General features: G+C 39.5%; 1 protein-coding gene across 7 annotated transcripts in view; it reads right to left on the bottom strand.

The window, feature by feature from the left end:
• Positions 1-2,954, bottom strand: part of LOC122024014 (transcription factor MYB3R-4-like) — an 87,892-nt gene extending 84,938 nt beyond the window's left edge. For 2 of the 7 annotated variants that reach the window (XM_042582507.1, XM_042582509.1), the window contains exons 1-4: positions 2,767-2,951; positions 2,099-2,567; positions 1,840-1,894; positions 1,144-1,201 (exon numbers count right to left, since the gene is read on the bottom strand). In XM_042582507.1, the coding sequence (XP_042438441.1) occupies positions 1,144-1,201; positions 1,840-1,894; positions 2,099-2,205 (220 nt within the window). In that variant the 5' untranslated portion in view covers positions 2,206-2,567; positions 2,767-2,951. Of the gene's footprint in view, positions 1-1,143; positions 1,202-1,839; positions 1,895-2,098; positions 2,568-2,766 lie in introns of all 7 variants that reach the window. The other 5 variants (XM_042582504.1, XM_042582508.1, XM_042582505.1 and 2 more) reach the window with 4 other exon arrangements.
• Positions 2,955-17,344: the final 14,390 nt, after the last annotated feature.

The following is a 17,344-nucleotide window of genomic DNA, read 5'->3' as shown; positions in this document are numbered from 1 at the left end:
GAGAAACAAAGAAAACATGTGTTTACTTCAAGATAAGATAAAAAAGAATAACACAAGAACAAAAGGAAAAGTAAAATCCAATAATGAATAAAGCTCATCAAGAAAAGAAAATGATAGTTACAAAACGCAAGAAACAGCAAGCCGAACATAAATAACAATTGAACAGTCATGAAGTCACAGACCCATAACTTGCCAGTGAAAGTGATCATGAGCATTACAATAATATCATATTTAAAATTGAATAAAAGAATCAGGAGACAACACAAGCACCTATATTTTTGTTGATTTATACAAGTTTTTTGTTGCTTAGTTCATCTGATTGGCCAAATAGCCAAACTAACACCAGATAACTTTTAAACAAACAGAAAGATGAAGGTCATTCAAGGCTCCCATAGTTGTCGTGAGTTAGGAAAAATATGCCACATTATCATTAATTAGCATAGTCAAAACAGGGTCTTCCTAGAATTCATATCCGAAATACTTTTCAGTGGATTGTGGTACTCATCAAATTCAAAGTAAAAGATAAACTATCTTTATCAAATAAACAAATGTCAGAAGCTCAAAGAACAAATATGAACATCGGCATAAAGAAGATAAAAAAATAGTCAAAATGAACAACTATGATTGATTTATTCATCATTTGAAGATCACATTAAAATGGTATGTGAAAATTTCCATCATTACGAATAATACAAGGAATCCCATAAAACTAATCCATTGGTTTATTTGGCCCCTAGTTTTACTAATGTATTGCAATTCCACCTTTAAAAATATTTAGTGTTCTTAACAAGTTCCTAAAAGCATCAAAATCAGCAACAACACTAGTATTGAGTCCAAAGTATATAAAAATGAAATAAAAGATAGATTATTTAGCAAATTATTAAAGAAATATAGAGTCAAAAAGTTTTTAGAATATGTATCTTCTTGAGAAGATGCTTCCATTAGATAGCTTAAATCACTATCTATCAGTCAATGATTAGTTTCTAACTTTCTATACAAATGATCAGACCACAAAACAGAATAGACTAAAATACACAATAAAAGGTTAATTCAAAAACAAATTATGAGAATTATATAGAGAGGGAGAGAGTGTGAGAGAGACTTAATTATAACATACACATTTTTTTCTTGATAATAGCATACCTATCATTTTCCAGTTTTTGCCTTTAAAATGCTGGACAGCTCTGCACAATATGGTATCCTGCATGCATAAACTATATTAAAAAAAATACAAACTAGCATAATAAGGAAATCAACAATCATAACCAGTGAGCGGTCCTGGGGGTGACTCCCAAATACTCACTAGATTTCATGGGACAATGAACAAGTATGGAAATCAACTCAGACAAGGATGCAGAGTATGACAACAAAGTGAAATAAAAAATCATAGAATCCAATATGAGTTGGAGGCTCTAGAGTATGACTAATAATTATCAGAATATGCATATAGGGTGATTTACAGAAATATAAGGAGAAACTTTAGGTTAAAAAATGAGAGTTGAATGTGTAAGATCAAATGATACAGAAGGATTACAATTAGTCTGCACTCTAAAAACATTCTCTAATGAGAAAGATAAGGAGGTTAGATAATTGATGTGATATCTGAAAAGCATGGAAAAACAAAAGAATTCAACTATAGCACACACTTCATACACACAAGTATATACTTAAAGTATCAACTACCTCGCACCAGTATATATGCAACTCCAGTTATAGTAGGAAAAAAAGAAATGAAAAAAAAAAAGAATAAGAAGGATTTTATTTAATCACACTTCTTTTATAAAGAAAAATTGTTGATAACAACAAACTACAAAAGTAATAAATGTAGGTTAATCTTACCTCTTCGGTCGTCCATTGTCCTTTGGTTGATCGACGTGTTGGACCAGTGGTCCTCCTACAATTGATTTGTAAAATGACAAATCAAATATTTACTTATTAGTCCGGAGTTTTTAGATGTATCTTTAATAGATGATAAAATAAGAGAAAATAAGCTGAGATGGTATGGACACATCTAAGCAAGAGAAATAAATTTAGAGTTTGCAAATGCAATGAAGATAAAAGAACAAGTGTCATATGGCCAGAAAATCACAGTGCGTACCCATTTAAGGATCTTAGCCTCTGGATTTCATTACCATTTGCATCATGGACATCGGTGGAAGAAGATCCTTCATCTTTCAGAGCACCTCTCCCTTTATTATTAGCCATTCTCACTTTCTAATGCTTTGAGACTGGCACTCCAATCCCAATTTGATGAACCATGATTTAGGAACAAGTTCCAAACCATGGGAAAGAGCTTCCCCGATCAAAGGAAAAATTTTCATGGGCCAAAGACATAAAAGCATTAAACACCAGCTTGTGGACCGATTATTCTGCTAGAAATTGGGGTGTAAATTCAAATTCGGGAAAAGTAACTACTAGAGCATTCACGATGTAGGAAGAAAATAAAGAGAGGCAAGTATACAGAACTCAAGTTGATGAGCTGAGATAATAGAATGGAATTCAAAAAACGCTTTATGAACTGAGATAAGCCAAGTCAACGTCCATCCAATACGCCGAATGTAGACCACCTGCAACACAAACGTGAGAACCGTAGCCATATATTCCAAAAATACATCAAAATCCAACCTTCCACCAGAAATCAAGATTCATGAATCTCAATCAGGAACGGATCAAAGTTCCCATCAGCCTCGAGTCCGAATGGGAAACCCTAATCTCGAACACAGGACAACCATACAAATCAAAAACATAACTGAGGACGGCACTCACCTTTCGAGCGCAATGGAACACGAATGGAGACGAATTCTCGCTGCAACAGTAAGAAATTCGGCTCAGAATCTTCAGATCGCCACCAGCTTCTTCTCATTCGCATTCCAGCAGGCGACTTGAGTGAGGACTGAGGACAGAGATTTGAAGTTAATAATGTATCGTGGTACTGACTCCGAATCCTCCGGCCATGATTCAGCCTGCTATCGGAAGAGTGTAGAATGGGTGGCCAAGATTCCTTTGGCAGAACGATACTCGGCGTTGCCGCCGTCCGTTTCGAAGGCCCACCGGCCCTCTTCGCCAATTCAAATCCCAACGGTTGCCCACCGCGCATAGCCGGTCGATCACAGTTTTGGTACGCCAATGGCTCGTGGTGGTGGACGCATAATACCGCATTTAGTCCATAGCATTCTTTTTCTTTTTAAGTTTTAATATTGGATAACAATGGTCGCAAACTCAACGTCTCTATTAATCTGTCTCAAGATTAACACGGATGAAATAAATCACTAGCAACAATGAAAAGAGAGGCAAAGGTCACATTTACTATAGTGAACTGGGGATTAATTTCGGACATATACCTATCTTCCAAAAAAAATTCTTTCTGTCTCTAATTTTTTTTTCTAATTATTTGATGATTAACTATATGTTAACTTTATAATTTATCATCTTTTATATAACTTAGAGATGGACGATGAAAAATACGAGATGAACATCATCAAATCATCTTTTATGATAACAACAAGAAGAGATCATCTCAAATTTTACAAATAAAAATCTCTTTAAAAAAAATTCTCAAAAAGCACACCCTATTAATAATTTTATCTCAAAAATATTTTTTATTTTAACAACACTATCAAATAATTACTGCACCACATTATAAGATGGCTTTACTATTCAATTTCATTAAGTATGAAACAAATAATTTTTCACCTTGAAAAAATTATTCTGGCTTAGATAATTTTGTAAAAATATTTTTGACAAGATGAGTTTACAAATGAGTTTCTTTTAATTGATAATTAATCTAAAGATAGTAGATTGATAATTCAGCTTCTTTATTTATTTTATTTTGATGGTCAATAAAAACTTTTCATAGGACCGAATAAAATAATAATAATAATAATAATAATAATAATAATAATAATAATATTATTATTATTATTAATTGGCTATTGAAAATGTGAGATTAAAACATCAATATATTAATAATATACATATAAAGTGTTTGATGTTGGAGCAATTTTCCTAGGTCAAGTTTGACCAGTTTGATTAAGCTTGAATTGAGTCAAGTTTGAGTGGAGATTTGAGTTTTGATGTTTGACAATATATGGAAATTGCTAGGGCAATCATCCGGTTGTGGAGATGGTCAAAGAGGTGACCAGGTTGAGAAGAAGACAAGTCAAGTAGGTCAGGGATGACAGGAGACTTGACTGGGTAAGTCCTAACTGGATGTTAGGTGTCTGGAAGTTCTAACTGGAGGTTAGGCAGTGGAGAAGTCCTAACTGGAGGTTAGGCAGTGGTGAAGTCCTAACTGGAGATTAGGCAATGGTGAAGTCCTAACTAGAGGTTAGGCAATGGTGAAGTCTTAACTAGAGGTTAGACAGTGGTGAAGTCCTAACTGGAGTTTAGGCATCTGGGAAAGTCCTAACTGGAGGTTAGGCAAGAGAGAAGTCAAGTAGGTCAAGGTTGACAGGAGACTTGACTGGGAAAGTCCTAATTGGAGATTAGGCAAAGATAAGTCCAGCAGGAAGGTTGGCAAGAATGAAAATCCAAGTAGGTCAGTGTTGACTAGACTTGGTGGTAAAAGTCTTGATAAGTGAGATCAGACAATTGAAAAGTCCTAGTATAGCTAGGCAAAGGAAAAGTCCTGGTGAGGAGCCAGACAATTGGAAAGTCCAAGTGTGATCTTGGCAAAAGGAAAGTCTTGGTGAGGAGTCAGGCAATTGGAAAGTCCAATTGTGATTTTGGTAAAGGTTGTAAGTCCAAGCATGTGGTCTTGGCAAGGTAAGTCCTAGTGTGACTTGGCGAGGAGAACCCGATAACTAGGATGAGGCCGATGGAAGCTCCAGAAGGCAAGGTGTGAAGGATGAGGAGATATTCGAGGGACGCAAGGCTGATGGAGGAGGCTAGAAGACTAGTTCGAGGTTGGTCGGGAGTAGCCAAATGCTAGGCGTGCAAACCTAATAGGTCACGGTTGACCGGGAGTTAGGTTTGGGAAGCTGGACTTGAGTTTGAGTCAAGTCCAAGGTGTTCAATCGATCGGGCGATCGATTGAACAGGCTCCAATCGATCAGCCGATCGATTGGAGTGTGCGCGATTGTTGGAATGACCCAATCGGGTCAGGAAATCGCGAGCACAGAAGCTCTCCCAATCGATCGGGAGTTGCCAATCGATCGGTCGATCGATTGGGCAGGGGTGTTCTCGCGCGATCGCAAGAAGCACAGAATGCTTCTGGATCGATCCACCAATCGATCCAGATGTTCCCAATCGATCGGTTGATCGATTGGGATTCGACCGTTGCATAGGATGCAGGTGGTGGACGGCTGGGATTGTCCGGATGTAACATGGTGATCGATTGGGGATGAATTCAATCGATTGGAGCTACTGTAGAAAGCCCAGGCGGAGCTTTTTCTCAGCAGAACTCTTGCGATCTTTTGCGTCGTTCTTCAGCGATTCACAGCGAGCTTCTCCGATCTACTCACGCCAGTTCTTGAAGGCATTTGGGGAGTTTCTCCAAGGTTCAAGAGGCAACGACAAGCACAAGTAAGCAAGAAGAGGAGTATGTTGTGTTGTATTTTTGTTTCCTCTTGTTGTATTTGTGTTGTGTTGTGTGTGAGTGTTGTACGAGGCTTCTCCGTCTCCGGCTGTGACCGAGAAGGAGGTTTTCATAGTGGAGTGAGCGTGTCATGTGGATCCTTGGATTAGTCACCTCATCTTGAGGTGGATACCAAGTAAACCCTAGGTGTTAGCATTAGTTGTTTTTGTCTTTGTATTCCACTGCATATCATCAAGACGCAACCGACGAACACGCAACAAGACGCTATTCATCCCCCTCTAGCGGACATCAAGGTTCTAACAATTGGTATCAGAGCGAGGCCGCTCTTCTGAGGACTAACCGCCAAGAGAGTAAGAAGCTAGAGGAAGAAGATGGACTTGGGAGGTCCACTTGGATGGGACATCCGGATTCCTCCGCCATACGACAAAGAAGACTTCAACTATTGGAGGAATCAGTTGGAGACATGGTTCCAAATGGATTGGAACCAATGGGTTGTCTTGAGTGACCCATTTGAAGCTACTACAGACAAGAAGGGTAAACGTCTCCGACCTCGGCATTGGACCGAAGAGCAACGAGAGCAATCGGAGGCGGACAAGGAGGTAACGAAAATATTGCTTAATTTATTATCTTCTAATATAATTTTGAGTGTAGATGAATGCACGAGTGCAAATGATCTTTGGAAAAAGATCATTGCCTATCATGAGAACCCCACTCAATTTCAAGGAGGGGAGGAGCCCAAGGAGAAGGCCTCATTGGTCCAAGAAGAAAAGGACCAATCCGATGTTGACACGAGGACAACATCCAAAGAAGAGGAGGAAGAAAAGATGCAATCCGATGTTGATGAGAAGTCAACATTCGAGGAGGAAAAGGAAGAGAAGGAAGAGGTGGAAGAGGAGAGATCTTCTACTTCCTCAAGAGAGGAAGAGATGGAAGCATCCATATCCTCGAGGGAAAAAGAAGAAGATGATGATGATGCAACCTCTTCAATTCAAGTTACATCAAATGGAGAATCAAGTATCATCCCTACAAGCAAAGATATAAAGATTTCAATTATTAAAGATAAAAATCATATCATTTGTTTTGAGTGTAGGGAACATGGACACTATAAGAGCAATTGTCCAAAATTGGCCAAGAAGAAGGGTCAAGTAGTACACAAGGACAAGGAGAAGCCCAAGGAGATTGGTCCCACATAACGCAAGAGCAAGGAGCACATTGTGTGCTTCTCATGCAATCAAAATGGGCATTATCGAAGTCAATGTCCTAAAGGGAAGAAGTCAATCAAAGTTAAAGGAGGAAGCACAAATCAAGGGGGAGCTTCTAAAAGCAAACCCAAGATAACCTTTAATAATGTAATTCCTTTTAGTCATGATGAAATGCATGTTAGAAATAACACTCATCATTTTAATGTAAATTATCATAAAAGTAGGAAGCATGATAGTGTTAAGGGAAAATATATTCCTCCTCATGCTAGAACTACCACACCTAAGTTTAGGAAGGTAGATAGTAACTTAGGCAATAATACTAAGGACTTTAGATATAAGCCTAAGGCTAGCACTTCTCATAGGAGTCAAGAAAAATCTAAATCTATAGATTTAATGACGGAGAACCAAGTCTTGAGGTCAAGACTTGATAACTTAGAAAGGACCCTAGCAAGAATGAAAAATATTCTTAAAGGTCAAAATGGGCAAACTCTAGGGAGAACTAGGCAAGAGTCATCCAATGGCTATAAAGGTTTGGGATACAAACCTAAAGTCAAGAAGGATGTGACTTCCTTTCATAGGGTTTCATATAATTATGGGACCAACCCTAGGATTAGAGGTCAAGTCAAGGATACTAGGGAAGGAATCCCTAAAGGTCCTTTTGGCAAGACTAATGTGACTAAGACTTCTAAGGAGTCTAACAAAGTCACAAAGAAGGTCACAAGGGAGGTCATCCCTAGAGTTGACCTAGTAAAGGTGACTAAGGCTCCAAAGATGCTAAACAAAGTCACAAATAAGGTTACAAGGGGAGTTAGCCCTAGGAGTGACCTAGTAGAAGTGACCAAGGCTTCTAAGAAGCCTAGAAAGGTCCTTAGGAAGGTGTCTAGGGAAGTTATCCATAGTGAGTACCTAGAACATCCAAGGAGCACCAATAGATTTTGAGTTCCTAGGAGCATATTCTCTACACCCTAGATGAGTTTAGAGAGTGCCAACTCAAATTGGAAGGATAGTTAACCCAACCTTGTTAAAGTTGACACTTAAGAGCATTTTCAAGGTTATTGTTAACCTTTGAAAATGAAAAGAATTGTAGGGTTACTCTTTGAAAGAGTAATATATGTGCCAAAATTTGAAGAGTTGAACTTAATCTAACTTGGCACACTTAAGAAAAGTATAAGAAAAATTAAGTTAGAACTTTGATACTTTCTTAAGGAATTAAGAGAAAATTCATGCTTTAATCAAATGTGATTAAAGCCTTGAAGAGCAAAAATGTGTCAAAGTTTGAGAAGTTAAATCTAATTTAAATTGACACACTAGAGAGAAGCAAAAGTAATGCCAAATTTAGAATTCAACATTTTCTTATGGAATTAAGGGAAATATAAACCTTAATCCAAAATGTTCACTCTTTGGAAGAGTAAAATGTGTCAAACTTTGAGGACTTGAACTTAAGTTAAATGGACACATTTAGAAAAGGATAAGAAATGCTAAGTTAGGGGGTTTTAACATTTTTCTTAGAAGGCTAAAGGCGAATCTAAGCCTTAATTTGATTTCATTTACTCTTTGAAAGAGTAAAATGTGCCATACTTTGAGAAATTTGTTTAATTTAAAATGGTACAAATTTAGAAAGGGAAAAAGAAATGTCAAAATTGGTTTTGACATTCTCTTAAGGAAGGCATAGGCAATCTAGGATTAAATTTAAGGCTTAGCTAAGGTTTAAGGATTCTTAGATAGATTATCTAGGTATATGTTATTTATGCTAAAATGCCATGATTGCTTACTCTTCATATGTCATGATATCATGTGTTGCATTCATGTTTATTATGAAAAATATAAAAATACCATGTCATGTCATACATACATCATGTAGTTATAGCATGTTTTTCTTTTGAAAATTGTTTATTTTGATGTATGCCATGTAGCATCATGTATTAAGTTAATTTCCTTGTGATTAAAGACAAAGACATTTATTATGAATGGTGAATATCCCAACAAGTGGAATTCTACAAAAATGACATCCTAGGTGGATGATCATAGGTCTCATAATGCCTAGATAGATATGCATGATCCCTTAGTTTAGGACAAAACCAAATTTACATATCACAAAGAATCATAAGGTGACTTGTATGTGTTTTAGTACACATTAGATACAAGTGAGATGTTAGGATGGTGAACAAAACTCAAGATGTTGATTTAGTGCATCTTGTTGAGTTTTAGGTTCATCAAAACACATAGTTATGTGTTTTCCAATCATTGGGAAAGCTAATGTACAAGTTATGTGCATTGAGCCCAAAAAACATGGTTGGATATTGGTTTTAAAAATGATTTTAAATGTACTTTGGAAAACCTTGATGAAGGCTATCTTTTAATAGTAATCATTGAATAGTTAAGCACAAACTTGGAAGAAAACACTAGAGTTTTTACAAGTTTCAAAGTTTGTGTCAATCTTTGAAAATAGGAAGTATTTTCATAGAAAACTATTTTTCCTTGATAATATATACCCTAAGTAGTGTCTACATGAATTTTCATGTTTTTTAGATTTTTGTAGAATTTTTGGAGAGTTTTTGAAGTTCGCTGAAATTGAATTTCAGGAAATTAGAAACCCAATCGATCAGCCGATCGATTGGATTGGGTTCAATCGATCAGCCGATCAATGGAAGCCATTTCCCGTGAACAGAAGGGTATTGAATCTATCAGCCGATCAATTGACCCGGTCTGGATCGATCAGTGGATCGATTCAGAGGGTATTTCTACGAGCAATAGCTTGCGGAATTGATCAATGGATCGATTGAAGTGATTTCAATCGATTGAGTCTCAACTTTAATCGATTGGGAAGTCTGATTTTGGCCTGAAAAGCTTGATTTCAGCACTTCAAGTCACTTCGAGTCCCAATAACCATTCCAAACCCCTTGGAATACATTTGTAGACATTTAGGGAGAGTTTTCATGATGAAAACAAGTCTGGATTGGTTAAAAGAAATCAAAGTAAAATTTAGGATAAGGTTTAGTTTCAATTCTGAATTTTGGAACCTTAAAACTTCAAATTTTGGTTTTCAAGGGTCATTAACCATTCCTAACCCTTTGGCATACACTTGTATCCATTTAGGGGATACAAGTATGGAAACTTCGAGTTGGAGAGTTTTCATGTTGAAAGCAAGTATGGATTGGTTAAGGTAGAATTAGGTGAAGTTTAGGTTGAGGTTTAGCTTCTTTATTGAATTTTGAACCTCAAAACTTCTAGTTTTGGTTTTCCTAATTATTTAGGAACCCCAAGTCATTGTTGGTGTAATGATAGAAATTTGACCATATTTTTAGGGGGAGTTACTCTTTGAAAACATAAAAATATTTTCAAAGACCTTGGAAGGTGGGTTAAACCTTCGTGATGAATTAATACTTAGGGTCGAGTATTGGAGAGCAATGGAAGATTGGTTATCTTCATTGCTAGGATGTTAAATGCTCTTGGATGAGCATTTTGGAGTACATGTTTGCTCAAGGGGGAGCATTGGGTTCAATGAGGGGGATCGGACCTTCATTGGTAAAGTGGAAAATGCTCTTGGATGAGCATTGAGAAGAAGATTACTGCTCAAGGGGGAGCATGAGATATAATGAATGGGATTTTCATTGGTCAAATGGTGAATGCTCTAGGTTGAGCATTGTGGAGTCAAGTAGAGCTCAAGGGGGAGCTTTGGAGACAATGAAGGGTAAGTGATCTTCATTGTGAGGTTCACTCTTATGGGGAAGAGTTATGTTCTATTTTTGATGTGTGACAAAGGGGGAGAATTGAAGGTTAAGTTAGGCCTTCATTCATACATTGTCATGGAAAGGTTAAGGCTATGAGATTTAGCCTTGTGATAAAGAAGAAGTTAAGGCTATGGGATTTAGCCTAACTTAGAGGTATTAACTAAGAAGGATTGTCAAACATCAAAAAGGGGGAGATTGTTGGGGAAATTTTCCTAGGTCAAGTTTGACCAGTTTGACTAAGCTTGAGTCGAGATTTGAGTTTTGATATTTGACAATATATGGAGATTGCTAGGGCAATCGTCCGGTTATGGAGATGGTCAAAGAGGTGACCAGGTTGAGAAGAAGACAAGTCAAGTAGGTCAGGGATGACAGGAGACTTGACTGGGTAAGTCCTAATTGGAGGTTAGGTGTCTGGAAGTCCTTACTGGAGGTTAGGCAGTGGAGAAGTCCTAACTAGAGGTTAGGCAGTGGAGAAGTCCTAACTGGAGGTTAGGCAGTGGTGAAGTCCTAACTGGAGATTAGGCAATGGTGAAGTCCTAACTAGAGGTTAGGCAGTGGTGAAGTCCTAACTGGAGGTTAGGCAGTGGAAAAGTCCTAGCTGGAGTTTAGGCATCTGGGAAAGTTCTAACTGGAGGTTAAGCAAGAGAGAAGTCAAGTAGGTCAAGGTTGACAGGAGACTTGACTGGGAAAGTCCTAATTGGAGATTAGGCAAAGGTAAGTCCAACAGGAAGGTTGGCAAGAGTGAAAATCCAAGTAGGTCAGTGTTGACTAGACTTGGTGGTGAAAGTCCTGATAAGTGAGATCAGGCAATTGAAAGGTCCTAGTATAGCTAGGCAAAGGGAAAGTCCTTGTGAGGAGTCAGGCAATTGGAAAGTCCAAGTGTGATCTTGGCAAAAGGAAAGTCTTGGTGAGGAGTCAAGCAATTGAAAAGTCCAAGTGTGATCTTGGCAAAGGTTGTAAGTCCAAGCATGTGGTCTTGGCAAGGTAAGTCCTAGTCTGACTTGGCGAGGAGAACCTGATAACTAGGATGAGGCCGATGGAACCTCCAGAAGGCAAGGCGTGAAGGATGGGGAGATATCCGAGGGACGTAAAGCTGATGGAGGAGGCTAGAAGGCTAGTTCGAGGTTGGTCGGGAATAGCCAAATGCTAGGCGTGCAAACCTAATAGGTCACGGTTGACCGGGAGTTAGGTTTGGGAAGCTGGACTTGAGTTTGAGTCAAGTCCAAGGTGTTCAATCGATCGGGCGATCGATTGAACATGCTCCAATCGATCAGCCGATCGATTGGAGTGTGCGCAATTATTGGAATGACCCAATCGATCAGCCGATCAATTGGGGTCAGGAAATCGCGAGCACAGAAGCTCTCCCAATCGATCGGGTGATCGATTGAGAGCTGCCAATCGATCGGTCGATCGATTAGGCAGGGGTGTTCTCGTGCGATCGCGAGAAGCACAGAATGCTTCTGGATCGATCCACCGATCGATCCAGATGTTTCCCAATCGATCGGTCAATCGATTTGAATTCGACCTTTGTGCAGGATGCAGGTGGTGGACGGCTGGGATTATCCGGATGTGACGTGGCGATTGATTGGGGATGAATTCAATTGATCTGAGCTACTGTATAAAGCCCAGGTGGAGCTTTTTCTCAGCAGAACTCTTGCGATCTTTTGCGCCGTTCTTCAGCGATTAACAGCGAGCTTCTTCGATCTACTCACGCCAGTTCTTGAAGTCATTTGGGGAGTTTCTCTAAGGTTCAAGAGGCGACGACAAGCACAAGTAAGCAATAAGAGGAGTGTGTTGCGTTGTATTTTTGTTTCCTCTTGTTGTATTTGTGTTGTGTTGTGTGTGAGTGTTGTACGAGGCTTCTCTGCCTTCGGCTGCGACCGAGAAGGAGGTTTTCATAGTGGAGTGAGCGTGTAGTGTGGATCCTTGGATTAGTCATCTCATCTTAAGGTGGATACTAAGTAAACCCTAGGTGTAAGCATTGGTTGTTTTTGTCTTTGTATTCCGCCGCATATCATCAAGATGCAACCGACGAACACGCGACGAGACGCTATTCACCCCCCTCTAGCGGACATCAAGGTCCTACCATTTGATTTGCAATGAAAATTTTTGTATTTTCAGAACACTCTCAACAGACCTTTTAATTAATCAAACACTTTGAACACTCAACAAGTGTTAGACCGTTGTGGACCGATTTGAAGGGGGGTTGAATAGCATGAAAATACAAAAATAAAAACCAACCATTCTCGAACTCTCAACAGAACACTTACATAAATAAATTAAATAAATAAACTAAAAGTAAGAGACAAAAGAGATATATTTGGTTACAACCGGGGAGGTTGTTAATCCAATGAAGATGAAACGCACTAGAATATTTTCTTCAGGCGGAGAAGCCTCTTACAGTGTTTAAGCACAGAAATAGAAGCTCAACTCTAAACTTAAAGCGCACAAGCGTTGGAATTATAATTCTAGAGTTCTGATTGTTGAAAAAGCTTCTGGACCAAGGCTATATTTATACCCTTGGTCGGGGCGCCCTGAGGGTTCCGAGCTCCCTGGGGGGATAAACTTTATCTCCCAACGTTCAGATCGAGTCAAAACTCAATCTGGTCAAAAAGTCAACTCCGGGCGCTCGAAAGGTTCCGGGCGCCCCGGACAGCTCCGGGCGCCCGGAGGGAAAAGTCAACCTCATTGACTTTTTCCAACCCGGGTCTTCTGCTCCGGCTCCATTCGCCTCAGACCGAGTCTTCTTCTCGCTTGGGTGATCTCTGTCATCCGGAATAAGGCTCACCCGAAACCAACTTCCGGTCTTCTCGAGCAGGCTTCTGCTCCGGCTTCTCGTCCCTCGGAATCGCTGCGTGCTTCCTTCTCGTCCGCCAGCGTACTCATCCGACCACCGCATGCTTCCTTCTCGTCCGGCGGTGTACTCTTCCGCAGCGCCTCGTCCCTCGGACGCACCACGTGTCGTCCTTCTCTCTAGCTGCGTCTTTCGCTCGACTACTTGTGCTCCTAAGCTCCTACACACTTAGACACAAGGTTAGAAACACATAGGACCTAACTTAACTTGTTGATCACACCAAAACAACCTTGGAGTTCCAACAATCTCCCCCTTTCTGATGTGAGCAACCCAAGTTAAGATAGGGTAAAAATAGACATAAAAATAAACTAAGTAATTTTGTAATTAAGTGTTAGAAGAAAAAAAATTTGTCTACCTCCCCCTAGACTTATATTTTTCCTTCTCCCCCTTTGATCACATAAAAATATGGGGTTGCAAGAAAAAAATCTAAGGGTTAAGACTTAGAAAATTTTGAGAACTTTGAAATTTTTTGCAATAATTTTCACAGAAGCAGTCTAAAAAAAAATTCTAAGTATCGCTTTAAGTAAAAATAATTCTGACTTAGGTAATTTTGTAAAAATATTTTTGAAAATTCTAAGTTAAAAATTTAAACAGAAATTTTTAATTTCAGAAAAACTTTTAACTTAGGAAAAAATATTTATTTATTTATTTTAAACAAAATTCGTTCTCAAGTTATTGTCATTTCTTTAATATCATTATGATATCTAAATTTCCATTTTAGTCTATCATAATTTCTCAAATCATAATTTTCCATATTTAAAACAAACAATATTAAGCATGCAAAAAATTCTTTCGACAACATAATTGGTAAAAAATCTTTCGGCAATGTTTCTAATTTGCAAGATTCGTTCGACAAAGTATTTTGTAACTCACAAGAATCTTTTGGCAATGCTTTTAATTTGCTAAATTCTTTCAATAAAAGATTTTCTAATCCGAAAAACTTTTTTGACGATTTAATTTTGAATTTACAAAAATCTTCAGACAACTTTTCAATTGATTTAACCAATTGTTCAGAAGGTAGAGACCATACCTGACTTACCTTGTCAGCTGTTGATTCTCCCCTTGCTGTGTTGCTTTCTTCCGAAGTCTCTCTCCCTTCATTGATGCTCATCTGGGATGAGCTTTCTATGTCCTCGGAATGGAGTTCAGCTGTCTTGGCAGTTTCCTCATTCTCGGACTATTTTGATGGTGACTTGGTGTCCATTGAAGAGTTGGATTCGACTTCAGCTGGTTCTTCGTAGATCTTTAAGAACTTTTCCCAAAGTTCTTTTGTGCTTTTGTATTCTCCGACTCTGTCGATATCTTCATCTGGTATTACGCTTAGAAGATGAAATTCAGCCCGAGCGTTTGCCATCGATTCGTTACGTTGCTTCTCGTTCCAAAGATATTTCTTGATTTCTTCTCCATTCGTTGTCTTTGGTGCTTCACAACCAAATTTCATAATTAATGAAATACCAAAATCTGTGTTTAGATATACCTTCATGCGTTGCTTGCATAAAGCAAACTCCCCCTCGAATGTTGGTGGGTAGATGCTAGCTCCGACCATCGTTTTGTTACTTCAGTCGGCGGTTAGTCCTTCTGAGGTGCCTTGGCTCTGATACCACTTATTGGATCGTTGCTGGCCGGCTTGAAGGGGGGTTGAATAGCCTGAAAATACGAAAACAAAAACCAACCCTTCTCAAACTCTCAACAGAACACTTGCATAAATAAATTAAACAAATAAACTAAAAGTAAGAGACAAAAGAGATTTACTTGGTTACAACCGGGGAGGTTGTTAATCCAAGGAAGATGAAGCACACTAGAATATCTCCTTCAGGCGGAGAAGCCTCTTACAGCGTTTAAGCACAGAAATAGAAGCTTAACTCCAAACTTAAAGCACACAAGCGTTGGAATTACAATTCTTGAGTTCTGATTGTTGAAAAAGCTTCTGGACCAAAGCTATATTTATAGCCTTGGTCGGGCGCCCTGAGGGTTCTGGGTGCCCTGGGGGGATAAACTTTATCCTCCAATGCTCAGATCGAGTCAAAACTCGATCCAGTCAAAAAGTCAACTCCGAGCGCCCGGAAGGGTTCCGGGCGCCCCGGAGGGAAAAGTTAACCCTGTTGACTTTTTCCAACCTGGGTCTTCTGCTCCGGTTCCGTTCGCCTCAGACCGAGTCTTCCGCTCGCTTGGGTGATCTCTATCATCCGGAATAGGGCTCACCCGAACCCAACTTTCGGTCTTCTCGAGCAGGCTTCCGCTCCTGCTTCTCGTCCCTCGGAATCACCGGGTGCTTCCTTCTCGTCCGCCAGCGTACTTATCCGCAGTCTTCGTCCCTCGATCGCACCCTGTGCTGACCTTCTTGCTAGCTGCGTCTCTTGCTCCTCGAGCAGTCTTCCGCTCCGGCTTCTCGTCCCTCAGAACCACCGCACGCTTCCTTCTCATCCGTCGGTGTACTCTTCCGCAGCGCCTCGTCCCTCGGACGCACCGCGTGCCGTCCTTCTCGCTAGTTACGTCTTCCGCTCGACTACCTGTGCTCTTAAGCTCCTGCACACTTAGACACAAGGTTAGAAACACACAGGACCTAACTTAACTTGTTGATCACACCAAAATAACCTTGGGGTTCCAACCCTATTCTGGATGACAGATATCACCCAAGCGAGCGGAAGACTCGGTCTGAGGCGAACGGAGCCGGTGCGGAAGATACGGGCTGGAAAAAGTCAACGGGGTTGACTTTTCCCTCCGGGGCGCCCGGAGCTGTTCGGGGCGCTCGGACCCCTCCTGGGCGCCCGGACCCCTCCGTGGCGTCCGGAACCCTTTCGAGAGCCCAGAGTTGACTTTTTCACAAGATCGAGTTTTGATTCGATCTGAACGTTGGGAGATAAAGTTTATCCCCTCTAGGGCACCCGGAACCCTCAGGGTGCCCCGACCAAGGCTATAAATATAGTCTTGGTCCATAAGCTTTTACAATAATCAGAACTCAAGCAATTCTTTCAACACTTGTGTACTTCGTCTGTAGTTTAGCTTCTTTTTGTGCGCTTCATCGTTGTACGAGGCTTCTTCGCCCGAAGAAGTTTTTAGTACGATCATCTTCCTTGGATTAACAACCTCTCCGATTGTAACCAAGTCAATCCCGGTGTGTCTTGTCTTTTCTGATTTATTTTCTTTTAGCTAATTTATGCAAGTATTAGTTTAAGAGTTCGAGAAGGGTTTGTTTTTTTTATTTTCAGGCTATTCAACCCCCCTTCTAGCCGGCCGCCATGATCCAACAAGCTGTCTTTTGACAGTAATCATCATTGAAAAGTTAAACACAAACTTGAAAGAAACATTGAAGTTTTTGTAAGTTTTCAAGTTTGTGTCAATCTTTGAAAATAAGATATATTTTCTTAGAAAATTATTTTTCCATGATAGTATATGCCCTAAATAGTGTCTACAAGAGTTTTCATGATTTCTAAAATTTTGTAGAATTTTTAGGACATTTCTGAAATTCGATTGAAATTGGATTTCAGAATTTCAGAATTTCAGAAACCCAATCGATCAGTCGATCGATTGGGAAGCTTCAATCAATCGTTCGATCGATTGAGAAGAGTTTTTCCGCGAACAGAGTGTCGTGGAATCGATCAACTGATCGATTGACCCAAGCCTGGATCGATCAGTGGATCGATTCACATAGATTTTCTGCGAGCAGAAGCTTGTGAAATCGATCAGTGGATCAATTGAAATGGTTTCAATCGATTGAGACCCAACTTCAATCGATTGAGAAGGTTGTTTTCGACTATAAATGTATGATTTCAGCACTTTAAACCATTCTTAGTCTAGGTAACCATTCATAATCTCTTGAAACACATTTGTATACATTTAAGAAAAGTTTTCATGATGAAAATAAGGATGGATTGGTTAAGTACCACTAGATTGAAGTTAGGTTGAGGTTTACCTTCAAATATTGATATTTGAACATCAAAACTTCAAATTTTGGATTTTCTAATGGTTTAGGGATGCAAAGTCATTGTTGGTGTAATGACAGAAGTTTGGAGCATGTGTT

Source organism: Zingiber officinale, chromosome 9B, assembly GCF_018446385.1.
Source record: "Zingiber officinale cultivar Zhangliang chromosome 9B, Zo_v1.1, whole genome shotgun sequence".
NCBI lineage: Eukaryota > Viridiplantae > Streptophyta > Magnoliopsida > Zingiberales > Zingiberaceae > Zingiber > Zingiber officinale.
Note: the sequence above shows the minus strand (reverse complement) of the source record. Positions and strands in the feature narration are given on the sequence as shown.